Genomic DNA, 10,985 nt, shown 5'->3' with positions numbered 1-10,985 from the left:
CAACTCTCCCTGTTAAGGTTTTCTAAGGTCAGTTTGGGGACGGCGACTTCAAAAACCCAAATATCTCACAAAATGAACTGAAGCTTACGCCTGTATGGAGCTCATATTTCCTGCAGATAGCCTCCATCTTCTAGAAAATTTACGGTTTCAATAGAACCGTGATCAAAAGTGAGTTGCACTAAAACAAGTGGGGAAAATGTAATGGGAATGTTCAGCCGGATGAATGATGTTCAGTCCGGTACTTCACGTTCACAGTGGAAAAGATGGATAGAAGCGACGTACCAGCCGTGGAGACATGGACAGGGAACTGCAGGGGTGAGGAATTGAGTAAATTTTCTGAGTCTGGGTGGGTTCAAGGGAAAGAGCATGATAGGCGTGGAGAATGGAAGGTTGGAATGATACCGCCTATAAAAGATGACCAATCCCGGTGGTAAGCCATTGCTGCGGAGCCTTGACATTGTGCCGGAATGTGGGGATCACGGCCCGGAGCGTGCCCGACGTCTGCTCTGTTTCTGCTCTTCCTTGTACCTTTTCTCGTCCTGCTCAACACGAGCTCTTCCCAAAATCCAGCTCAACCACCACCTTTGCCACGTTCACCAAACAAAGCACGCGGTCAGGAGGTGCTGCAGTGGACGGTCGGTAAGAGATTCGTCGAGATCCGGGGAAATGTTCACAAGGGAATGCATAAGGGGGACATGTTTGCAGAGAAGACCAGAGAAATGTATAGAATTGAAGAAAATTTAGAATGTGATGGTTTTTAGACATGGAAGGAGCTCTTGTATATCAAATCCATCGGTAATATTCAACTTCTACTGGATATCCAACTCTTTCGATTTCCAAAACATCTTTACTTTCGATTGGTTGGTTTGTTTTTGGGAGAATTGGAATTGCATGCAGTGAAATCATGGGGTGTGGCTGGTCCAGCATCCTTAACATACAAAGTGGGCAAAAAATGGCGGGACACAGGCAAAATGTAAATACTTTTGGGACAACTGTTTTACAGACATTGGACTATCTCCGCCACACTTGTTGTTTACCAAAAAAATTAATGAATACAATTTGTTAATTTTGCCGAATCAAAATAAGTCGTAAAAACAATGTTTACATTCAATTCCAAAGTCTGCTGTTGATGACTTTTAATAGGAATACCAAAATACAGATTAGGGTGTGACGAGCAAGGGATCCAGGGAGCATGCGCCTCCATTAGAGGAACAGCACAATGGAAACATTGATGTCATTCATTCTCAGATGGATACAAAATGTAATCCTGTGGGACGAGCAATGCACGCGCGCCCGAAGCAAAATACGAGTGGATGGTCTGAAACGTCAGATTCTTGCATCCCATGGCAGTTGGCATACCCCAGTCAACATCCTGTCAATTTCACCCATGGAAATAGATAGGTCGGTTCATTTGGCGACCCCTCCAGAGCAAATGGGTGATAATATGTCATTTTCTAAAGTGAAAAGCCATGTTCTATTTTTCAAACCAGTATGTAGTTGGGGAGGGCTAGTACAAGGCAAAATGTGGGGAGTCAACTACTTAGAGGAAGAGGACTTTTTATGGAGTATTCATGAAGTCATTTATGCATGTAAGGTACAATACTGGGCCCATGATACTGCGTCGTCGCACTTCCGCCTCCATTGTGTGGGTCGGGGAAAGGATTCCATTGATAGTGACGTATTAACTGCACAAGTAGAGGAAGTCAGAAAGCCAGTTATCAAGGCCACCCGCAGCAAGCTTGGTGAGCACAGCAAGTTGCAAGACTGTGTCGAATGCCCAAGATAAGTCGAAGTGGATGGGCCAATCTTTGTTTGCGACTTATGGACGACAAACATTGTTGAGAGAGAAACTACAGCATATCCAAAGTTGAGTGACTAAGAAAGAATCCAAAATGATGGGTCGAGATCAGTCTGTTTGGTTAAAGGAAAAACAGCAGCGATGTTTGAATAAACAGCAGCGATGATATCATTTGAGGATGCCACCAGACATTCTGTCCTGTCTCGACCAATGTCTGCACCGTTTGAGGTGAGGAAGGGTTTCAAGAGGAGCACACACACCAAAGAGGAGCTTGACAAACATCACCAGGACTTTGACGAATGAGAATGGTTGGGAGATCTCAGCTTTGAAATTTGCAAGATGATGTTTTCTGGCTTGCTCACGAATGGACCAACACTTGGTACGAGCGTTGCAGAATTACCTAAAATTTTCTCAATTGGGTTAACATTCCCATGTTGTGAAAGCAATCTGCTTCACTGCAACAGTCTCACCACAAGATTCAGTGTTCCAGGGCCAAGAGGATGGATACGATACCCATAAGTGGCATGGGACAACCGATTCTTGAAAGAGAGAGGGCTTTGTGAAAATATTTCCAGATGGAATAAAATACTCAATGCAGTGAAGATGTAAGGCCAGTCCTTTTGTGAGAGTAGATTGGAGTCCCCGGGGCTGGAAAGGTGGACTAAGAGTACGCACACTCGCCTCTAAGCTGTCTAGCCTGGGTTTGAATCCTGACCCAGTGTGCCCTCCCTCAGATGGACGTTAAGCTTGGCGTCCCGTCTGTCGGTGGACGTTAAAGTTGTTGGTGGACGTTAAAGACCTCATGGTGTCCTTCCTGAAGAGTAGACGAGCTATCGTCGGCACCATAGACAAATCCAAATTCCTGCTCCAACTATCCAAATTCCAGGATACCACAGGTATTCAAGTTCCTTGCTCAGGAAGCTGTTTTGTGAAGAGTGTGGTCCATCAGAGAGTCAGAGAGATTGCAGTCCCTGCCAGTTGGCCTATATAACCAGCCAGATACTCCAGCATTGACATCACTCTCAACAATATCTAGAGAGATATGGCCTTTCAACAAGAACATGGTCAGAGGAGGCAAGAGGAACGGAGGAGGAATGAGACACATTGGCTAGAAATTTTGTCATTTTCAGGTCCAGAAGGGAGGATATGCTGTTACTGGTAGGCTTAAGTTTCTGGGCCTTCAATATTATTTTCTTATATTTTCCCTTCATTTTCTTACACTTATCAACTAATTCCTTGAACATTAAACAAGGTAAACAACAAACAAATTGGCGAAGGCCAAGGGTTCTATTCACAGATATGCCTCGACCAAGTAGTCCGTTATTAGCTGAAGCCCAACTCTTACGACTACCCCTAACTGGCTGGCCATGCCCGACGCTCAACTGAAGGTGAGAGGAATTTGAAATTTGCCTCAGGTGTGGCAATAATTCACGGAATCTTGGCAAAACTCATCGTGGGATTTTAACATGCACCAGAGAATGCCAGATAGGGCCCTCAACTTAACGTCTATCCAAGGAGCGTTGTGATACAGGAGAGGAGGAAACACCAACAACAGGGTTGAAGGACAAAATATGGGGAAACTTGGAGAATGAGGGATATGGGGAGAAATGAGGGTTAGGGGAGGACGCACAGGGTGGAAAAGATGGATGCAGAAGCACACTCGCAGGAAAAAAAAAATGGAAATTTGGAAGTAATTGGACTTCTTGAGAGGGAGGGGGTGTGAGGTGGAAAATAATAATGGTTTTGAATGGGGGATGGTGGTTAACTGGGATCTGAGATGGTGGTGAACACCTGGCTGGAAGACTTGGAGGGAAAAATGAGATTAAAGAGAATGTGGAAATTAGTTCCACAGGTAGATTTAAAAAAAACTGTGCAATATTGTTTGGCCATTCGCGGAGGTATTAGACCTCCAACTCAGACGGCCTGAGTTAGCGGACCCTCTGATGCGACAATACACAAAGTAAATATGAGTATCCTGGTTTATCCTTTCAGAGGGATACTTGATTGAGGATTTACCTGGATTAGAAGTCATATTCCTGGTGTCAGCAGTTTCTGATATTCTATAGGTGAGCTGTGAGAGATACAACCACAATCTTGCTGTCAATGAGCTGAAAAATTGTCCTAACTACTGCCAGACAATCTGTGAAATGTCAAGAATATTTTGAGAGAAAGAATTATGTCAAAACAGTAATCAACAACAGAATGTAATCCAAAATCACTGTTAGAGCACAAGCTGGTATAAAATATTAGAGGTGGTGATATGATCAAGTCGAAGTTTTTGTGCACGTATTATCCTCCGTCATCCAAAGTCCTTCCTTGCACACTTGAACTCCAATTCACCTACAAGGCCTTCATCCACAGTTTGATGGAGTAATGCTCTCCCCTCTGGGATGGCTCCCCTATCTGACATCTTGCTCAGCTTGACGCCATGGAAACCAAGGCCTTCAAGATCATTGGAATCTCCCGTGCTGAAGCTGAGTCGATGAGTCTATCACTTTCCCATCGCAGGCAGGTGGGTGGTCTCTGTCTTCTTCCACCTCCTTTCTGCTCTTGCACCCTCTGCTCTTTCCGTGCTTTGTTCTCTCAAGGATTCTGCACCACACACACGGTCCACCATCAACCTCCTTCTGGTGAAATTATCTAGATCCAAGATCACTGCTCACATCCTCTCATTTGTTCATCTTTTCCCCAACCAGTGGAACCAACTTCCACATCCTCTTCAATCTCATTCTCCGCTCAAGGTCTTCAAGACAAATGTTCACCACCATCTCAGATCGTCCCCAAATGCAAAACCATCGTCTTTTCTACCCTCGTTAACCCCTTCACCCACCACCCACCCCACCCAATCTCTCCTCCTTCCAAATTTCCAGTTGTCCCTCCTGAGAGTTTCCATGTGCATCCATCTTGTCCACCCCATGCATCCTCTCATGCCCCCCATTCCTCCCCACACCCATTGTTTGTCCAAGTCTGCCTCTATCTTGGCCTTTAACTCTGCCATTGGAGTTTCCCCCCCCCCCCCCCCCCCCCCTCTATCTACTGTTCCTTTTATCATGTTGCTTCCTAATCAATTCAGGGTATTAGTACTAGCTCTTCCACAAACCTTGACTATGTATACAAACAAAAAAGAGGATATCACCAACCCATGTTTGGACATACCCATGCACTCTACAACCAGGGAGCTACGCAAGCAGCTTTTGAACTCAGTTTTATTTAACTCATCCTATTAAGAACGAGTACGAGCGTCAAATTTGTCTTGATGGTGGATTTAAAGCACCTGACTGAGCAGCAGAATACCTCAAAGCATGAAGCTCTCACAAAATATCCATTCTGGCACAGACAAAGTTGACCATCAGCCCCAGGGTGGCATAACGAATGCATATCCTAACAATTGGGTCCAAAAGGTCAAGGTATTTGTTTCTGGAGGGACTGTGCCAAAATAATGTGCCAATTTGAGCCAACATCAAATGTTGAGTCAAATGCAGAGGCTTCCACCAGAAGGAGGGGTACTGTGGTAACATAGACTGTGATTGCAGATGCTCTGTTGCAGCATAAGACCAAAGATGTGAGAGCACAAAGTCAAGTTTCTCTCTTTAACGTTTATCCTCACACGATGGGTCAATATGGTGGGGATTAGAGAACTTTCAGGTGTCAAGCAACTTTCAGGAATAAAGGAACTTTCTGTCCAAAGGTCAGAATCTCAATCTTTGACCCACCATTGATAAGGAGCCCAGAAAAGGACCACAGACCAGAGAATAAACCCGAGACCAATTACAGACAGGATAAATAAGTTGTGTCATCCTCCATGTATGGACCCCCAAGGAAGGAGTATTACTAGCTTCGACAGAATAAAGCCTGGACGGATGATGATGACATCCTCAAAGAACAATTTGCATACAAACAGGGACGGAACTTTGATGAGCTAAGACATGCTGTATGAGGATGTCAAGAAGAACCAGAACCCATAGAGACTTGTGCAACATGAAGTATTCAAAAACTAGAATGTCACTCTTTCCCGATATGCCTCTGCTCAAGTTATTACATCATTATACATATTTGTACAAACTTTGATTTAAATCCCTTCAGCTGTTCTCAAGTATCGCATATTTATCTGACATGACCTCTGACCTGTGACCTTTGATGCCAAAATCTAATCATTTCATCTTTGCATCATAATATATGCTTATCGCAAGTTTGGTCAAAATCCCATCACTGGTTCACAAGTTAGCGCAGTACAGTCCTCTGCCCTTTGACCTTTGCCCTCTTGACCCCATAATCTAATCACTTCCTCTTTCCATCTTTATACATACTTGTACCAATTTTGACTTAGATCCCTTCAGTCGTTCTTAAGTTATTGCGGTAACGAAAACCTATCTGACGGATGCAAGGACAGCCGGATGAACAACCCGAAAACATAATGCCTCTGGCAACTTCGTCAATGGAGGCGTAAAAAAAAATCAGAATTACTCCCAAAAAGTACTGCACTTGAAAAAACATAACGACTTACAGGCTGCAAGGCCTTCGTCCGGAGCTCAACAGCGTACTGCTCTCCTCTATGGGCTGGGACTCCAGCATCACATCTGTCTTTGCTGGATTTGTGGAATCTAAAGATCAACTTTATTGACATCTTCCTTACATCGCACACAGGTCGGCGGCATTTTGTGTTTTCTTTCTCCACCGGTACCACTCGCTCCTCTCTGACCTGTGACCCTCCCCTCTCCACCAGTCTCACTCACTGCCCTCCGACCCTCCCAAGCCTCCACTCTTTACTACCATTTACAGAGCTGCATTGCAGAGATTGGTCAATTGCATTCTTCCCTCCAGGGCTTCAAAAGTAAGCTATGCACCATCGAATGTCATGTCCCATTTCTTCTTATAATCTTTTCTACTCCCAGTAACCCAACCTTACTCAAACCTATTACTCGCAGGTTACTGCAAGTGCAGTACTCCTATCTCTCTCTCTCTCTCTCTCTCTCTTGGACAACAAGCCTTGTGGCCTTGCACCTCTGCTGTGCAGCATCTTGCTGCAAAATCATCTTGCACCTTCGGACCACTTGTTTGAGTGGCACTGATGCCACTCAGTTGGACCATGTGAGAGTGGCCCTGCTGGCCAATAAAAAGCATTATTTACTATCGTGTGCCAGGTATGAAGAAGATGTGTAAGCAGAGATGGCCCTGATGCTTCAAATGGCCTGTATGCCGGTCAGGGCCAGCCGGTTTTGTTAGCCGCACACAGAAGAAGCAAGATGCAAGATGCAAGCAGCAAGTGCCATATGAGTGTTTTGTTTCTTTCCCCTCCAATTCCTTCCTAAAGTACAGGTCCTGGGTCATAGAATTGTAAATAAAGTAAGTTCTGTGCTTGTAAATATAAGAATGTACCCACCGGCTATGTGTTTAGTTTGAAATTCCGGAAATACTCGGGTAGTTGTGGGTGTGAATCTGTTAGAGTAGCTGCTCAACGCAATAGGGGGGACATATCTAGTGTTAAAAATGTCGCACACATAGGTCAGAGTAAATGCTAGAGGGATTGCACCAATGTGTCACATTTAAAAGTAATGATTAAGTTTGCATGCCAGGCTCTACCAGTCGTTCCTTTGTTGGGGTCGACTCGGGACGAGTCTGGTGAGAGAGGGGTGTAGTGTTGCGGTTTTGTGAATAAAGGATGCCCCCCCCCCCCCCTCATAGGTAGTTGCACCACAACATGTAGCCTCGCTGTAGTTCAGTTATTTCTTTTTAAATGTAAGCGTAGTCTCCTTTCCTGTGGTCCTTTGTGTTGAGCAGGCCAGTGAGTTAGGTGTTCTTTGGGCTGGAATGCTATGTGCTCGGCCTGGAACAAGTCTGGCAAGGCCGAAGGGAGGAGCTGCAGGGGGAGTGGCCGGTAAGCAGCGAGCAGCCAATCGGAGCTCGAGGGGAGTGGCTCACAACGGCAACGAGAAGAGGGGCTTGGAACATTCGGGTAAGACTCTGAGGCGGGGCCATAAAACCCTGCCCCGGGCCCCCCGCCTCAGTCGGAGTATCAGAGAGCGTTGTGAGTCAGGGTCAGAGCGAGAGAGAGCTGTGAGAGTCGGAGTGTCAGACAGAGCTGGGAGAGACATGGTGGTAAAAGGGGAGTGCGCCCTAAAAGTCGTGGTGTTTGAGTCAGAGATCAAAAGAGACATTGTAGCCACGAGTGGATTGAGTTGCTTGTTATAGCCCTCTGTACACGAACTCCTCCCTGTGCCCTGCGCTCTGCTGCTGCCTGTATTAATCGCGCTGTGTTGAAGACGACCCATTCCGGCCCACAGACGTGCGATCTCCTTGCCTGCGCTCCCAGCACACGTGCCGTGAACACCAGAGGGCCACGCCGGGCAAGCTGTCCGGGAGCGACCGGCGTCAAGGCGCGTCTGGCGCGCGAACCTGTTCTTCCTCCTTTTCCCGCGTGAGTGAGTGGGCCCTTTGTCTGGGATTAAGTTAAGGTTGATTAAGCCTGCTCTGTGTCTCTCGCCTTGAACATTATAAATAAACCTGTTCTTCCTTCTATTTGATCGTCCCCGTCAGTTCCATCTATTGGCCTAGCATCGCACGAATAAAACCGCTCGAATCAGGTTCAATAAAAGTAAGGGCACGAGTCACGTGATACGCAAAACGCTCGGCGTACTTGATTAGCGTGGCTTGTGCAAGGTCTGGTCCCCGTTTTCGTGGCAGCGTGGGTACCAAAGGTACGTGTGGAGTCGACCCGATACCCTTTTCCACGCTCGCTGCGGGAGTGGCGACTCGGCTTTGTGGACACGAAGACCCGAGGGGGAAAAGGGGTTCAACCCCCCCTCTGTACGTCGACGGGCTTCGGGAGAGGCGCAACAATATTAATGTTATTACAAAAAAAATATTAACACTAATAATGTCCCACCTCCCCAAGGGAGTGTTTCCTCCTTGAACAAACACCGTGTTAATGTGATAATGGAAATGTATGATAATGTGTGTGATAATGTGTTAATGGAAATACCTTATCATGGCGTTTTCATGGGAGTTCATGTGGCGTTTCATTGCCCGAGGAGACTCGACATCATCATCACCCCCCTACCAGAAGTAAAAATATTATAAACCACAAACACATATGATTACCTTTTGAAACAGTCACCAATGCTGTTTAACACTAAACTGAAAGAAATTTGGAGGAATCTGACATCTGTGAGGCAAATTTTAGTGAAGAAGATCCTATAGAACTGAGTGAAGATCTACTGTAATCTATATACCTCACAAGGGTTAATAACATGACCCTTTCTGCTGCTAAAGTGGCGTTTTTCGTGGCAGCCTTTTGAAACAGTCGCTACTTGTGTTTAACACAAAACTGAACGGGAGAAAATTCGGGGAATATTCATTTACCAAAGAGCTATCTTGTGCTTGCCGAGCCAGCCGTTCCTCATAAGCGATTTTGAATGGAGTGCTTGCTCGAATGCTTAAACCAGTTGGCGAGCTCTCCACAAGAAACTTGGTAAATAAACACACCCCAGATGTTATTGAGGTCCGACCATAGATGTACAGTAATCTATATACCCCTTCCCCCCTCTTTTCCCCGAGAGGAATGACCCTTCCTCCTGCTTCTGTAGGGAACGGGTGTACTCGTACTCTAAAAGTGAAAATGTACCGGTATATATTCATATATTCACACACAAGGAAATTTGGCATGGGAGGAGGCCATTTGGACCATCATGCATGCACTAACCAACCCCATGTATCGTTCGCGACCGACACATGCCAATATCCACACATCCTTCTATCTCCAATGCATCTAGGTACCTATCCAAATCTCATTTAATACTATCCACTCCCTCTGCTGCCACTCCTTTTCCTGGTACAGCATTCCATGAATTAACCACTGCCAGACTGAAAGACTCCTTGCCATAATGTCCTAAATCACATCTTCTTTGCCTTGCTACCCACAAGCTATGGCCTCTGGTCCTATCACTGTCCACTCTGCCAAAACAAACTCCACTGCATCGATATTGTCCACACCCTTAATTATCTAAAACATCGCTGTCAAATTCCTCCCATTACCTCCACTTAACACCCAGCCCTCCCCCTCCACAACCACTCTCCCCCCTCCTCCCTCTTTCAACTCCACCTCACCTCACACACAGTAGTCATCTCCTACAATCCGAGCCAAAAATATTGGCACCCTTGCACCTTTTTCAAATAACTCACAATTTTCTCTAAAAATAAGTTGGAATTGACAAAAGTATTTCGTCTTCACAATTCTTTATTTCACTGTTAATATTACAGAACATTTGTTTTTGATTCAGAACTTAATACAGTGCATTCAGAAAGTATTCAGACCCCCTTCACTTTTTTCACATTTTGTTATGTTGCAGCCTTATGCTGAAATCATTTAAATTCCTTTTTTCCCTCATCAATCTCCACTCAATACCCCATAATGACAAAGAGAAAACAGGATTTTAGAAAGTTTTGCAAATTTACTAAAAATAAAAAACTGAAATATCACATTGACATAAGTATTCATACCCTTTGCTATGATACTTGAAATTTAGCTCAGGTGCCTCCAATTTCTCTTGATCATCTTTGAGATGTTTCTACACCTTGATTGGAGCCCACCTGTGGTAAATTCAATTGATTGGACATGGTTTGGAAAGGCACACACCTGTCTATATAAGGTCTCACAGCTGACAATGCATATCAGAGCAAAAACCAAGCCATGAGGTCGAAGGAACTGCCTGCAGAGCTCAGAGACAGGATTGTGTCGAGGCACAGATCTGGGGAAGCCTACAAAAAAAAATTCTGCTGCATTGAAGCTTCCCAAGAGCACAGAGGCCTCCATAATTCTTAAATGGAAGAAGTTTGGAACAACCAAGGACTCTTCCGAGAGCTGGCCGCCCGGCCAAACTGAGCAATCGGGGGAGAAGGGCCTTGGTAAGAGAGGTGACCAAGAACCCGATGGTCACTCTGCCTGAGCTCCAGAGATCCTGTGTGGAGATGGGAGAAACTTCCAGAAGGACAACCATCACTGCAACATTCCACCGATCTGGGCTTTATGGCAGAGTGGCCAGACGGAAGCCTCTCCTCACTGAAAGACACATGAAAGCCCACAGAATCTTGCTTCTCACAGTCTGAGAGTCCTGCAGATGCTTTTTTGCAAACTCCAAGTGGGCTTTCATGTGTCTTTCACTGAGGAGAGGCTTCCGTCTGGCCACTCTGC

The 10,985-nt window shown here is 45.5% G+C and overlaps 1 protein-coding gene across 1 annotated transcript in view; it reads left to right on the top strand.

The window, feature by feature from the left end:
- The first annotated feature begins 207 nt into the window (after positions 1–207).
- The window catches only part of LOC144891052 (uncharacterized), a 30,476-nt gene continuing 19,698 nt past the window's right edge, over positions 208–10,985 (top strand). Inside the window, exon 1 of the mRNA XM_078773424.1 lies at positions 208–639. Coding sequence (XP_078629550.1) covers positions 468–639 — 172 coding nt within the window. The 5' untranslated portion in view covers positions 208–467. The remainder of the gene's footprint in view (positions 640–10,985) is intronic.

This window comes from Myxine glutinosa, chromosome 2, assembly GCF_964187855.1.
Source record: "Myxine glutinosa chromosome 2, kmMyxGlut1.1, whole genome shotgun sequence".
Classification (NCBI taxonomy): domain Eukaryota; kingdom Metazoa; phylum Chordata; class Myxini; order Myxiniformes; family Myxinidae; genus Myxine; species Myxine glutinosa.
Note: the sequence above shows the minus strand (reverse complement) of the source record. Positions and strands in the feature narration are given on the sequence as shown.